This window comes from Excalfactoria chinensis, chromosome 24 (assembly GCF_039878825.1).
Source record: "Excalfactoria chinensis isolate bCotChi1 chromosome 24, bCotChi1.hap2, whole genome shotgun sequence".
In the NCBI taxonomy this organism is placed as follows: Eukaryota; Metazoa; Chordata; class Aves; order Galliformes; family Phasianidae; genus Excalfactoria; species Excalfactoria chinensis.
The window spans coordinates 394,500-409,357 of NC_092848.1; the positions used below are offsets into that span (position 1 = coordinate 394,500).

Below are 14,858 nucleotides of genomic sequence, written 5' to 3' on the forward strand. Positions count from 1 at the left end.
AGATCGGGGCTGGCACGGCTGTGCTTTGTCCTTGCCGTGCGCGGGGTCAGCGCTGGCTGCTGGGCATTCAGCCCCGTCTCACCCGCTGCACACTCGGTGCCTTCCTGGGGTTGGGGCTGGGTGGGGGGAGCAGGGAACGAGCTTCGAAGCTCGCAGGGCTCTGCGCTGTTTGTGGCTTTCTGTTGGTTGCTGGCTGTTGCCGAGCTGTGGCGATGGGTGAAGTGCAGCGCTTTGGCTCTCGCACCCGATCTGTGCACAGATTCGTGGGTGGGGATTTGGGGTCTGTCATTGCCACCAGTGTGAAGGTCCCAGAGCCGTGTCCATGTTGCCCTGCACCAGGCACGCATGTTCCTGGGTTAATATACACGTGTGTGTGTGCGCAAGGCGTGTGCTCGGCGGGGTCTGGGGTGCTCTGAGGGCAGAAGTTATGGACCCGGCACACCTGGCAGCACTCGGCCACGGGGCTGCTCCTATCCACGGCTTTGCCTGTCAGCTGTCTCAGCCGGGTCATTAATTTTCCTAATAGTTTGAAACAGTCCTTCCTCCGTGCGCTGCTTTGCCCTGCGCTCCTGCAGCGCTCGGGGTGTGGATCGGGAATACTAGTTCTTGGGCAAAGCAGGTTCCTGGGGGGGAAGAAAAGAGGACAAGGGAAGAAAAAGCAAAGCTCGCTTTCATCCGCGTGGTCTCAAGTATGTAGGAATCGTTGGAAAGCCACAAAAGCTTTAATTTTAATCTCTGAAATGCAGCAGAGACGGAGGGACGCACGCAGACCGTGCGCATTCCCATAGTAGGGCATTTCATTTGACGTGGTTTTTCCTCCTTCCTCCGTAGCATCCGGGTATGTTTGCAGAGCACCCCCGTGGCAGAGGCAGGGAAGGAGCCCCCCCCAGCAGTCCAGTGTCCACTGGGCCCCCCAATAGGTGTGAGAGGTGTGTGTTGGTGATGTCTGCTGGGGGGTGAGCGTGGGGTGCTCCACCCCCCTTTTGAGGCACCTCGGGATGAGCAAAAGCTCCACAACGCCCCGAATTTCCATGTGTTGAGCAAAGAGAAGTTGTGTTCTGAAGCCACGGCAGCTCCCAGTGTGCCGTGACCAGTCAGGGTGCAAATGCAATCTCTGCCTCAGGTGACTGCTGACATTTGAAGCCATAAACACGGCTCTTTATTTTCTTTTTATGCACAAGCTGAGTTTTGAATCAGGATTCTGCCCTCCTGCTTTTCCCATCCCTCCTCTCCCTGCGTTTGTCACACGCCTGCAGCTCTCCTGGCTCTGGGAGCTCCTGCCATGGGGACAAACACACAACTGCTCCCGAGGCCATGAGCACCGCGCTCTGAGAGCATTGCAGGGTCTCTTGGCTCTCCCTGAGGTGTTGTCTCTCCTTGGGAGCTGGGAGCCCCCACCTCCAGCAGCAGGTACTGGGTGCTGCTCTGCCATCACGGCAGGGTTTGGTGGAAGGGAGCTGATCCAGGTGCATCTGTGGCACAAAAAGGGGCTCTTTGTGTGCTGGGCCCTCTCCGTCAGATGGTGGAACTTTGCTTCTCCTGAGGGTGCTGTGGGTGAATTCTCCCATCAGCTCACAGCTGCTTTATTCCGAGGGGTTCACTCAGAAATCTCCGGGGGAAAACATCTGCTGCTGCTGCTCTCAGCCGTTGCCATCACAGCAAAGTGCTGCAGCCTCAGCTGGGGTTCCTCCTCCTGAATCCTGCTGGGCAAAGCCCCCCTCTGACCCCCCCCAAGTGCTGTTTGTGCAGGGAGAACTGCTGCATCCCGTGCCATCCCTCACCCCACTAGGAGGATGGGGCTGCTGGGAGCGCTTCAGGCCAATGTGAACTTCTGGAAGTTCCCGTGCAGGTGCTGCTCCTGCAGCCCGCAGAGCGCTGTGCCAGCGCCGGCGCTTTGATGGCCCATTCCGGCACCTCCGATGTCCCCAGAGCTGTAATTAGTGCAGGGGCTGAGCTGCTCGCAGGTCGCTTTTTTCCCTTTTGTGGAGCCGGGTGCTGGCCCACGTGGGCTGCCTGTTCCCACTCTTCTCCGAAGTGGCCGAATTAGCACAGCCTGGGTAGGAGTGGCGGAAATTACAATGAAATCCAAGCGGTAGGAAATAAAAATCTAATTAAAAAACAATGACAGGAGTGCGTCTGCTTCCAAACATTGCCTGTGACCAAGGCTCGCCCCGGGGCAGACTTAGGGGAGGAGAGTGATGCACTTCTGCAGCTGTCAGTACTGACACGACAGCCCCTGTTCTGAGGCTGCTACAACGCTGGGAGCAGAAAAAGGGGGGAGGGGGAGCTCTGACCTTCATCAAGGGGAAGGATATCTGGGGTGCAAAGGGCAGCGTGGGCTCTTCCTTGCCCTGGGTTCTGCCATCTCCTGCTGGTGCTCTGGGCACATCCCTGACCCCGCTGAGCTCTCATCCCGCTGCTCCCATTTGTCTCCATCAGTGCTATGAAGGGTTGGTCCCACTTGGAGCACAGGAGGGGCGGGGTGACACTGGGCTCCCCTGCCTGCCAGTGCTTCGTTAATAGAAGTCTTAATGATCGCTGCCAGAGAGGAAGTGCCATGCGATGAAAAATGTGTGTCTGCTCAGAGGCAGTTTGAATGGCGCTGGAGAAGAGAGGCCATGATTTGTTCCAAATTGGTTATTTCACTGCAATGGTGGGGAAGCATCAATTTGAGCATCTCCCTTTTTGTTTCTGTCAGCTGCTCTGGCTGTAATGAATTGGGCTCGGCTGGGATTTTTATGATATGAGCGGTGCCCAGAATAAAGGCTGGACCAAGCTGGGGCTCTGGGCATCCACCTGAGCTGGATTTGGAACCCCCGTCCCCTTCTCCATCTGTCTGGGGGTGGTGGGAGCACTGCAGCCCTGGGCTGAGGGTGGTGGGGCACTCAATGCTGTTCTCCCTCCACCAGCTTTGACACAGCGCCTGTCTGGGCTGCTCCTGCACACTGCAGGGATGTCAGCTGGGTTCACCCCAAGGCTCGTTCCCTGCCAGATCGAGTCAGGCAGCAGGAGCTGTGATGAGGGAAGGAGGCGACATCCCGTGAGGCTGCGGAGGTCGGGATGTGGGTTCCTGTGTGGGCAGCTCAGGGGCTCCCGCTGCTTCCTGTTCCTTGCTCTTCTCTTCGGAGCCCTGCAGCCCACCCAAGCCCACCTGTGAGGTCCCGGCGCCCGCAGCAGCGCTAAAAGTGCCCTGACAGGAAGACCACAGCCATGCACACCTGAGTGCTGTGGGGATGGGACACAGCAGGGAACACTGGGATGCCCTGAGCTGAGGTGTCTGCTCCCCGTGACCCTTCGGGCCCATTGTGGTGATGCTGGGAGAGCACGGATCCTGCCAGGGCGCAGCCCTGGGGTTGCAGGCATGTTTCTCATCTGTCTGAGCTGACATGACTCTGAGCACTGATTCCCTTGCAGGGGATGGCTCGCTCCTACACAAGACTGAGGCTTCTCTGCAGCTTTCCTTCCTCCTCCGTGCACAGCAGAAATTAAATTGAACTGTCACCACCTCCGGGTGCCGAGGGACGCTGCTGCAGCGCTCCCCACACCCTCCTCAGTGCTCTGCTGCCCTGGGCCCCGGCAGCATCCCAGTGCCATGTGGGGGAGGGGGGACCTGGGGGCTGCATCCCAGTGCTGTGCTGCTGAGGGGGGTCCGGGAGCTGAAGGGCTCCTCACCCTCTGCCCTGTGGTCCTGCAGTGCTGGGGTCCCGGGGGTGATGGAGCTCAGTGCTGATAGCAGCTTTGGGAGCACGAGCAGCTCCTCTGCCCCGCTCCAAAGGCATGAGTCATTCCCAAGAGATGAGTTTAAAGATCTTAATGCATAGAAGAAAATCAAAATCTCATCCATACGCCTGGACTCGGGGATTTAAGATTTTCCTGAGGTAATACAGTTGGTTTTAGTTCCTTCTGCTCAGCTTCTTATAGGTGAAAAGGAGAAAGCTGCAGGGGAAAAGAAAGCTAAAGGGGAAACGGCAACAAAACGTGGGGCTGCAGCTGGCTCTGTCCCCCCGCAGCCCAGCAGCAGCTCTGATGCTTGGTTTCGTTGGGCTCTTTGGTTTGGTTTTGTCTCTGAGGGCTCAGTGTGAGGCTGGAAGCTCCGTCTCATGGGCAGTGGGGCTGTTGTGCTTCAGATGGTTGATGATGCTGGAGGGGTCGCCTGTCTGCCAGCCTGGGCACGACACGGGGAGAGAATAGCAATGAGGGCTTCAAATCCGGCCTTCTGTCGCTTCATAGGAGGGAATGGAAATATTGTGCTTGACTCCTGACCCCCACACTCCCTTTGCAAAACCAAAGGGCAAAACAATTACTGCTGGCCCGGCCCATGGGAGGTCAGTGCCCGACCCGCAGGTTGCTGCACATCGCCTGCAGCAGGGCAGGCTCCGGCCACTGCAAAGCAGAGGATGCAGCAGCCTCGTGCCTAAAAACTGATTAAAAACCTTAAGTCCTCTTTTCTCTCTTGCATCACTGCTAGGATAAATAGTGCATATTTCAGACCCGGAAGGTGGGTCTCTGGTTTCACCCCATTCCTGTGAGCATTAACCCTGAGCCACAGCGACGGTCAGGAATGTCCGGGGAGCAGAGGGAGCAAATTGCCCCGAGCTGTGAGGAGCCTGAAGAGAGGAATTTACCTCCCCGGCTGTGGAGCTGAGCTCAGATCAGCACTAATCCCAGTGCTCTGTGGGGACCAGGGGTCACGCTGCTCCATGCATCGGGCACAGGGGTGTCCCTTTGGTGAGCTGTGTGGGCTCTCTGTTCTTTGGAGTCACGTCTGGGGACAGTGAGGGTGGCAGAAAGTCCTTTTTTGGGGAGAAGTTGAGGTGTTTGAGGCTGCAGCCGTGGCTGAAGGTGGGACGATGTTTGGTCGATGTTTCCGCGGGGCCCGAGGGCTGCTGTGCCCGCATCTCTGCTCCGTGCAGCCCCGGCATCTCCCCCTGACGACCCTCGGCCGTGGGTCCCCGGGGTGCCCCGCACCCACCTCCCCTTCGCTGCATCGATCCCACGGCAGCGCACCCGGCGTTCCCCACCCCCGGGGCCGCAGCCCATCGCCGTGACACCGCCACGGCCGCCGCCACGCGGCCTTCCCGTCCCCGCCGCCGCTAGTGGCCACTGCCGCCGTCGGCTCCCGGAGCGTCGGCGGAGCAGGCAGCCCTCGCCGCAAGATGGCTGCTGCCGTGCTGCCGTGACCGCGGGCTTTGTTCCCGCAGCCGCCGCGCTCGGGGCCGCGCAGCGCCCGCCCCGTGCACCGAACGGGACCCGGCGGGGCGGGGGCTGCGCCGCTTCATCCCGCGGCCGGGATTGGGGTCGGGGCCTCCTTTGCCTTCTTTTTTTTAGCGCTGTTTGGGTTTTGTTTCATTTATTGTTTTTTTTTAATTGGATTTTTTTTTGTCTTCTCCTGTTTAAAAAACAAATTCCGGGAAGTTTTCCACCCCCTCGCCCCAAAGCTCATGGCAGCGGCTCCATGGTACGTATGTATAGAGGGCGGGTGGGTGTGCGGGGCCGTGGGGGAGTTGCATGCGGCTCTGCTCGCACTCGGAGCAGCTCCGCACGGAGCCCGGCGGGCATCGCAGGGCACGGCCGGGGCTGCGGGACCGGACCGAGAGCATCACTGCAGGGAACAGCCCGGCTGGCGGTGAAACCCTGCCCGAACTTCCTTGCAGCCGGAGCTCCTGGGGCAGCAGCACACGCAGGAGTGGGGTGCGGTGCCGACAGCCCCAGCGCTGCCTCCTCCCGACGAAGTGCAGCATTAACTGCGCGTGGGTGCCCCGCTGCGCTGCCGGGCGGGACGCGGCAGCGGCTCCTGCAGCCCCCGCATCCCCCGCACCGCCCCCTGCGCTGCCCCACGGCGGGGTGTCCCCGGGCTCATCGCTGGGAGGTGTTTGTTTTTCTTTCCACGGGAGGAGTTTTTTGCTGGGCTGAGTGTGGGTGCAGCGCGTGGCCGTGGTTGGACAGAGGGACAGTGCAAGCCGGGCGCTGGGATCGATGCCTGCCCGGTTTGGGGCAGATATCGGGGATTGCACGGTGCCATCCCAGGCAGGAAGCGGCCGACAGGCCTGCCCTGCCAACCGCAGAGGGAACATTTAGCAAGGCAGGTCCTGGCTTTGGCTCCACATGGCAACCCCCTTCTGTTTCCTAATGAATGGACTGCAAAGCAGATTCTCTCTGCAGGTGATGCTGCAACTTTGCACAGTTGCACAGTCACCCGGTGCTGGGAATTGTCCCCTGGCTGCCCATGGCTGCCCCATGCTCTAAGGGGACAGTTGGCTCAGAGGGAGCAAAGCCAGCAGCTACATGGTGAAGGCAAATGCGTGGAGGGCTCTGTGCACCTGCTGGGAGCCCTGGGAGCACTGCGGGCAGGGGGCAGCTCAGCCCTTCCTCACCCAATGGATGAAGGATGTTTTGCAGCACCCAGGGGCTCCAGCACCCAAATCTCAGTGCTTTCTGTGGTGGCTCCAGCCCGTGGGGGTTTTGTTCTGTAGGAATAAACCATAAATCCCTCATGGGCTCCTCAGTGAGTAGTGCTGAGTGCTTCTTGGCTTGCACTGATGACTCACCATGGAAGGTCTGTGTGTTCCCCCCCCCCACATGCTTTGGTTCTCCAGCAAGAATAATTATCAAAGCTGCACGCTGTGAGGGCCCTAATCCCTTTCCCTTGTGTCTCTTTCATCTCCAGTCAAACCAGGAAAGTGGTACTAGACCTTCCTTACCCAATTAAATGTAGAGGCTGCTCCTCCAAGGCACGTCTCGGTTCAGCCTTTGGTTTCCCCACCGCAGCATTATGGTGCCTCCAGGGAAAAAGCCGGCTGGGGAAACTTCCAATTCCAATAAAAAGTGTAAGCGCTATTTCAATGAGCACTGGAAGGAGGAATTTACCTGGCTGGAGTTTGACTATGAGAGGAAACTCATGTTTTGCGTAGAGTGCCGGCAGGCGCTGGTGAAGAACAAACACGGTAAAGCAGAGAATGCTTTTACTGTGGGCACGGACAACTTCCAGCGCCACGCGCTGCTGCGGCACGTCACGTCGGGCGCGCACCGCCAGGCCTTGGCCGTCAATCGGGAGCAGGTGGCCTTCGAGGCCCGCGGGCACGCAGAGCTGCGCTCGGTGCTGAAGGTGGAGGTGAACCCGGCCAAGGTGGCCGTCCTCACCACCGTGTATTGGATGGCCAAGGAGGAGATCCTGGATGAGAAGTGCTCCTCGCTGCTGGACCTGCAGAAGTTCAACCTGTGCCAAGCGCTGCTCGCCTCTGAGCACAGCGAGCGCTACCACGCCGGCAGCCTCCGGGACATGCAGGTGTGTAACCACGGGTCTCCTGGCTCATCCCTGCCCGTGTTCAGTGCTGCCCACAGCCCTGGTGTTCACAGGGCGGTTTGGTGCCTGCACCGGGAGCTGTGCAGCACCCTAAGGGTGCACCGGGCACCACCTGTGGCTCATTGGGCACTGTGTGCGTGAGCAGGAGCCTTAAGCACGTGCTCCATCCCATGGGAAGGGTCTGAGGCAGGTGTGGGCTCTGCCCACCTGCACCAAAAGCACATGTTTGCAGTGGGGACTGCAGGAAGCAGCCTTCATTCGAGGCCATGCAGAGTGTCTGTGCTCCTCGTGGAGCTGGGCCGTGTCCGCAGTGCTCCTCGCTGTGTTCTGCCCACAGGTGGGGGACAAAGCCAGGCAGCTCTGCTGCTCCCCGCTGCTTTTGGTGCAGACTGTAGACAGTGCCTCCATATTAAATGTATGTATGTACATCTATTAATTTGGCATCTAGTTGGTGTCATTCCCTGCTGTGACAAAGCAGGGGATGGAGAGGCTAGAGAAAGCAATGGGGCCGTTGAGGACACCCTGGGCTCGTGGCCACGTGTGTGCATGGAGGGATGCAGTCCCTGCAAGGCAGCGCTGAGGGTGAAGGCACAGACTTCAGCCAGCACAGGAACACACGGGATTTTCCTTCTTTGCCTTAAACTGAGTGATCAAAAAAGACTGAGTGGCCAGAGAGGATTTTCTTAATTTTCCAAGTGCTTCGTGCCTGTTAAAATCAAATTAATTTTTTAGTGAAGCTTGGCGGGTCGCCAGGCTCTTTAGATACAGAAGGAGCCCTACTTGGCTGCAGATTGGCTAAATCTGCTCATTAGATTTCGCAGCCTGGAGCACAGCTCCCAGCACCTGCACACGTAAGGGAGTCCTCCCCACAAAGCGGAGGCATTTCCACCAAGTGGGTAAAATGGAGTGAAGGAAGGGATGCTGTGAAGTTTTATTGCTGCTCCTGACTGTGTTTTGCCTGTAAAGCACAGGAGTGGTGGAGTTGCAACTGAAAAAGTGGAGTTCTGGTGCCTTAGTGGACTCCTGGGGCAGGCAGGGTCTTGGAGCCCTTAGGATGTGGGGTGGGAGCAGGGTGGGCAATGCGGGGCTGCTTGTGGCCAGCACTGCTGAGCTGAACTGTGCTTGGGCTGCAGCCAGAGGAGAGGGCAGGCAGCAGATTAGAGAAGAGAAAGCTGTTGCCAGCAGGGAGTTGATTTGTACAGACAACTTGTACAGCATTATCACATTGAAATTGCTTCTGAGGTCTGCGGACACCAGTGTAACATAACCTGCTGCTGCAGGGTGATTCAGCGCTTGTGGCCATTGTGGTGCTGTTGCTGTGCACTTGGATGGAACAGAGGGAAAATGAACCCCAGTGAGTTGTGAGCGATACAGTGGGCATGGGAGCACGGCCTGTCTGTAAGTGATGTTGGCAGGGATGCTTCCGTGGCTCTTTCCACCAGGAAGCTGTTCTCCAAACTCCTGTGCCAAAGGGCTGCAGGCAGTGGAGGTACTCCATGCTTTAAGCTACAGTTTAGGGAAGTGCTGTCATTCAGGCAGGGATGCCAAGTCACTCCTGGTTTCAAGCACGTGTTTGAAGTTGCTGTTTGGAAGTAACAATGTCCCACTGACTTTCTCTGGCTCCTAAAAAAGGGCAGAATTTACTGATATCTGCGCTTTGGGTTTCAGAGCAATTTTTAGGCACCTGAGTTTAAGATTCGCAGCTGAATCAGTGAGCAGCTTAAACTGTGAGCAAATGGGCTTCAATGCCTCTGGACCATGCTGGGCTTTGAAGGCACACACTCAGGTGCTTTGATGCCAGTGGGAGCCGAGCATGTGCTTATGGCTGCTCTCAGTGCTGGGGCTCCCATTGCCTTTGGGGAGATCCCAGTGGGGATGCAGTGCAGCTCATTTTGCTACAGGTGCTGTGCCTCTCCCATGTGCCTTTACAGATCATTTGTATTTCTCTCTCCCTCCCTCCTGCCCTGCACACCTTTCACTGCCTCAGGCAGCGATGGCCAAGGTCCTGCACAATGAGGACCGGCACCGCATCAAGGCATCTCCGTTTGTCGGGCTGGTGGTGGATGAGACGGTGGACGCAATGGAGCACCGCAGCCTGGCCGTGTTCAGCACCACCGTGTCCCCCTGCAGCGGGCAGACCTCGGCCACCTTCCTGGGCACCTTTGAGCTGCTGGCCGGTGAGGCCGCCACGGTGACGGGCAAAGTGGGTGAGGTGCTGCGAGCCTTCGGCATCCCGGCCATGAAGCTCACCTGGCTGAGTGCGCACAGCGCATCGCTGGGGGCTGAGCGGCGGAGCGGGGCCGGCACTGCGCTGAGCTCGCTCTGCCCGCTGCTCACCGAGATGCACTGCCTGTCCCACGGCAGCTCCCTGCTGCCCACCCACAGCAGCCTCAGCATCGAGTACCTCCAGAAGTACGAGACCACGGTAGATGCCATTTACAGGCTCTACTCCAGCCCCACGGGGGAAAGCAGTGGGCTGCAGGAGCTGTGGAGCGTTCTGGACCTCTGTGAGATCGACCTTGGCAGTCCCAGGGCCATCTGCTGGACTTCCATCTTCCCGGCCGTGGAGGCCATCGACTCCTCATGGCCCACACTGGTGCTGCTGCTGGAGAGCGAGGCGGAGCGGTCGCCCGTGGCCCTCGGCCTCTGCCAGGAGCTCAAGAAGTTCCATTTTGTGGCCTTCACCAAGATCCTGCTGGACGTCCTCCCCATCTTCCAGAAGCTCAGCCGCTTTTTCCAGATCGAGGACTTTGACCTCTCCATCCTGAAGCCCATCGTCTCCGCCACGGCCACCACCCTGCAGGCTCAGAAGGGCTCCAGTGGCCAGAACCTGCAGGAGTTCCTCAGCGCCATGACTGAGCACCCACAGGGCAAGCGGGAGGGCGAGAGCCGGCTCTACTACAAGGGTGTGGAGTTGGCCAATTGCTCCCCTGGGCACTTGCAGCACTTTGAGCACCTGAAGGACTCCTACCTGGAGAGCATGCGGGGCAGCCTGCTGGACAGGTTCCCCAGCAGCATCCTGGAGGCCGTCAGCTCCTTCTCGGCCATCTTCAACCCCAAGTGCTACCCCCAGACTCTGGAGGATATTGGCACCTATGGGGTCAGCGAGCTGAACTTCCTCCTTCAGTTGTACTCCCAGGTGGTGGTCAGTGAGAGGGCCCTGAGCGACTTCCCCCTGTTCAAGAGGATCGTCTTCAGCCTCAGCCAGCTCTCCTTCAGGGACCTCTGTGTCAAGCTGGTCTACAGCAGCTCTGAGATGCACGAGCTCTTCCCAGACTTTGCTGTCCTCGCAGCCATTGCCTTGGCCTTACCGCTGGGTTCGGTGCTCGCCAAGAAGATCAGCCGGGGCCGGGAGCTGCTGAAGCGCGGCCGGTCACGCTGCACCAAGGATGAGGGGCTCTCCAACCTCATGAAGATTGCCATTGACGGGCCGGCCATCGACGAGTTTGACTTTGCGTTGGCCATTGAGTATTATGAGAGCATGAAGGAGTCTGGCTTCATCAAGACACAGGTGAAGTGAGCGGTGGGCAGCAGATGCAGAGCCCTGCAGGCAGGAGCCAGGACTTACAGCTGCCCCAAGCATCACCAGCCATCATCATCACAGAGGTGCCAACCACCACTGGGACTGGATTCCAGGGGAAGCCCCACAGAGCCACACTGGTCCCTCTGCCACCCCTCCCTTCACCCCCCAAACACACGTCTGGGTTGGCCGGGGGTTACAGTCTGGGGCTGTCCCTGTTGGTGTCACCGTGGCTCACATCCCATCACGCCGTCGGGGCTTTCCAGGGTTTTGGTTTTCATTTTATGATTGGAGGTGAAAGCAGATCTTCTCCTGAGCTCACCTCGCCTTTGCACAACAATACCTGGCAGCTTCTCCGTAATACTCTGCAAAAATATCTGAGTTTTGTTATTTTGGAGCCTTGAGAAGGAATGCAGGAAGGCAGCGGATCCCTGCAGGAGGCCCCGCAGTGCCCTGCACACGGTGTCTCTTGGTGTCCTCACCCACAGCACACGGCATTTCAACAGCAGCCAGTCCTGATCATTTCCAAAGCAATGATGTAGAGGCCGATGTTGTGCTCACTGAGGAAACAGTGGCTTTTCAATGCATCATTGTGTACATATGTGTATGTAGATACATATAAATATATATATAAATATATATATTAAAAAGATCTACCTTAACTTTCCTCGTGTTTAACGCTATCTAAAAGAACTTTGGTTTTTTTCTTCAATGAGAGAATAAATGATGAGCGGGGTCCAACAAGAGCCCGTAGTGAATGAATTCCTTTGTCTTTTCAAAGCAGCATCGTGCAAATTGTGCCCAGCGTGCTCTGAGTGCTCTGCAGCCGTGCAGCAAAGGGCCCTTTAACCATCAGCTCACAACCCGGGACAGCCGGGTGTGTTCATTTGGTTTTCCTCTTTCCCATCCCTCACCTGTAAATGAGCAAAACTTTGTTTTTGACTGAAGTTCCTGGTCAGGTCCGGGGTGGTACCGAGGCGGTGATGCATCCCTCGCTCCCCCTCTCTGCTCTCCTGCCTGCAGCCCTGGCACCGGGAGCGCGCACGTGCGTTCCCCAGCGAGCCCCTGGGAAGAGCTGGAGCGCATTCAGTCCACGCTTGGCCGGAGACAAAAAGCTTTTAAAGCTCCGGGTGAGGAATTTGAGACATCACCGAAATTTGCTGCGAACACCTACCAGGGCAGCGGGAGCCAGACTGCTTCTGTGCGAGTGAACAGCGCCTGCCTCCATCTGCCTGGTGCAGACCCCGCGCCAGCTGCCATCCCAGCACAGGGCGCTGCGCGGGGGCTCTGAGGGCACCCGGCATCCATCCGTGGCTGCGGGACCTCAGCAGCACCCCCAGAAATGCAGCTGTGGAGCGGGGCGCAGCTCCCTGGGGTTTGTGCTGGGAACGGGGATCACTTCGTTGCCGTCGGAGCTTTGGGAACGCTCCCAGGCAGCGCCAGGAGGAGCAGCGCGCACTGTTGGCATCCTCTGCCATGTCTGGGGGAGGCAGAAACTCAGCGCTCATTGGGGACAGTGCCCACGGCCGTGCCCGTCCCCTCGGGTAAGGTCGTGTCACCCTAGACAGACCCGAAGGTCCCGCTGCTCTCACCGAAGCAAATCCCCTTAACTGAGTGTCTAATTAATACCTAAAAATACAGCCCACAGCTGCTGCTGGAATCTGCCCTGCAGCAAAGGTAAGGTGAGAGCTGCCGCCCTGTGACCTTGAGGGGGGGGGGTGACCCCAGCACTGTGTGGGCCCCGGGGTCGGGCTGGGAGCTCAGGATGGGCCCAGGAGCTCGGCTCACCCTGGAGCTGTGGCTGTGCTGCTCTCCTGCCCACTCTGTGGATGCGGCCCTCGTACTGTTGTGCTCACATGAGGTCTCAGCAGACTGCAGCTGGCAGTGACTCCGTCCCCACGTGGTGTGACAATTTCCCTCTTTTCCCCTTTCCAGCAATGCAGCTCAGGCTGCAGCTCAGCCCTTTGCTGGGCTCTGCCATTCCTCCCATTGCCCACAACGGGCTCCTGCCCTCTGCCTACACAGCCTCACTCTCTGTTGGGTGCTGCACAGTGCTGCACAGCACTGTCTGATGCTGTTTGCCATTCCCTGCGGCCCTGCTGCTCCAGGAGGGGACTGAAGGTTGCGATCCCTCCTCGCCCTCCCACGAGTCCCATCTCAGAGGCTCCTGGGGGCTCCCTGATCTCTCCCTGTCTGTTTCTCTCCTGACTTTCCTCCCATCCCATTAGCCTTCCATTTGGGACTGCAGTTTTGCTGAGCTCACTGTCAGCAGCAGATGGGTTCTGCTGGCACCGTGGTGCTGGCGGAGCTGCAGACCCCACTTGCTCCATTGCCTTCAGTGGGGCAGAGGCTCTGGGTTTGCTCCCCATTGTTGGTCCCGATGTTACATGCAATTCAAAGTGCATTTTAAGACCAGCACAAGCAATGCAAAGTGCATGGACAAAGCCAAACGGAACCCCTGCGATCCGTTCTGAATGCCTTCACTGGAGGCGTTGCTGTGGCACAATTGGGGCTGTGTGTGTATTCTGGGGGGGGCCGTGGGGGTCAGGCCCTGACTGTGGGGCTCTGCATCCCCAGGGATGTGAGGCAGAAGTACGGCTTCGTGGCCCAGAAGGTTAATGATGCATCGCTCAGCTGTTCCCGCTGCCTTTTGCTGCTCCCTCGTTGCTGCTGCTGTTTGATTTCTTTATTTTGGGGCAGTTTCACAGATTTCCCTTCTGGGTGACTCTGGAATTAACTCGATCACTGCACGCCCGATGAAGCAAAATGTGAATTTCCCCCGCAGTCAGGGCTGACTCAGGGGCTGCTCGGCGCAGATGAAGGAGCGGCCGTGTGCGCTGTGCCAGAAAGAGGTCGTTTTTGCCCTCAGGGCTGCAAGCGTGGCTCTCAAAGCCACAAAATCACCCAAAATTTTGCATTTTGGACTTTTCTTTCGGTGCTCCCCAGCTGAGAGCACCCAGAGCTGCTGCGGGGCAGTGGGTGGGGGACGCTGCTGTCCCTCTCCCCTCCCAGCAGAGCCTTCTGCTTCCCCTGCTGTAAGGGTGAGAGGGCTGAGCTCAGAGCTGTGACCCCCAGAGGAGCAAAGCCCCAGAGATGGGGTGGAAAAGGAGCAGGAAATCAACAAATGAAACCCAGAATTTCTGCCCAGCTGTGAGATGGGCTGCGGGAGGGACAAGGAGCGGGGCTGTGTGAGATGCGAATGGGCTTCTGTGGCTCACAGTGTTCTGAAACCTTTTTAAATGTATTTAATTCTATTTTATCTTATTTGTTGATGTGTTGACTCCCCCCCCCCCCCACTCCTCAGCCCCAACCCAACCCATGTTGGGGAGAGGAAGGGGTCAGGGCTGGGAGAGGCCACACAGAAAGCTGGTGCTTGGGCACTGCCCTCCCCTTCGGGTCCCCCCCATCTGCTGCTCCCCACGGTGTTTTCTTTAAAGCAGAATATTATTAATACCCGCACTATTTTTACCTGGCAGCCGGAGCTCACAGTGGTGCGGGGGAAGATGCGAGGCAGCCGGCGGAGCTGAGCCTGGGGGAGGCTGCAACTGCATGGGGGGGATTCAGGGGGTTCCACCCAAAATAGCAAAAGGGCAGAGCTGGGGCGCCCCAGATCCCACACTGTGCACAGTGGGGGCTGTAACCCCCCCACCCTATTGCAGCCCACACTGACGCTGCTCTCCCTCTGCCTCCAGGTCCCTCCGGACACAGCAGCCCCCTCCTCGCATCGCTGCCGATCCCCGGGCGGCCGCTGCACTCCCCGCTGGACATCAAACACTTCCTGACCTTCCGCCTCAACGGGACGTCCCCGCTCAACCTCTTCCCCAACTTCAACACGGTGAGTGCCCGCGGGTGGGGGGCACCGGCTGTGGGGCACCTCCTGCCCTGCACCTCCTGAAGGTCCCTCTTCCAACCCAGCCGGGTGATTTCTGGTCTAATTCCAGGGCAGCACAGCTGTGCCGTGTACCTGTCTGTCCATTGGTGCAAACAGAGCCAGGGCAGGGTGTGAGGGCAGTGGTAATGAACCCCCCCAGCTGG

At 58.5% G+C, this 14,858-nt stretch overlaps 2 protein-coding genes across 6 annotated transcripts in view; both read left to right on the forward strand.

The window, feature by feature from the left end:
* The window catches only part of ZNF385C (zinc finger protein 385C), a 46,732-nt gene that overhangs the window by 23,278 nt on the left and 8,596 nt on the right, over window positions 1-14,858 (forward strand). For all 5 annotated transcript variants that reach the window (XM_072356753.1, XM_072356754.1, XM_072356756.1 and 2 more), the window contains one exon: window positions 14,516-14,658. In XM_072356753.1, the coding sequence (XP_072212854.1) occupies window positions 14,516-14,658 (143 nt within the window). The remainder of the gene's footprint in view (window positions 1-14,515; window positions 14,659-14,858) is intronic.
* On the forward strand, window positions 5,128-11,569 carry C24H17orf113 (chromosome 24 C17orf113 homolog). Its single transcript, XM_072356750.1, has 3 exons — window positions 5,128-5,458; window positions 6,668-7,285; window positions 9,291-11,569. The coding sequence occupies exons 2-3, from the start codon at window positions 6,773-6,775 to the stop codon at window positions 10,821-10,823; spliced, it is 2,046 nt and encodes a 681-aa protein (XP_072212851.1). The 5' UTR covers window positions 5,128-5,458; window positions 6,668-6,772; the 3' UTR covers window positions 10,824-11,569.

What these genes read in the sequence shown, in the direction of transcription:
- C24H17orf113 (XM_072356750.1), top strand. Translation starts at nt 6,773, where the DNA reads ATGGTGCCTCCAGGGAAAAAGCCGGCTGGGGAAACTTCCAATTCCAAT. An exon ending in GCAGCCTCCGGGACATGCAG is followed by an intron (nt 7,286 to 9,290) that starts GTGTGTAACCAC and finishes TCACTGCCTCAG; the next exon opens with GCAGCGATGGCCAAGGTCCT.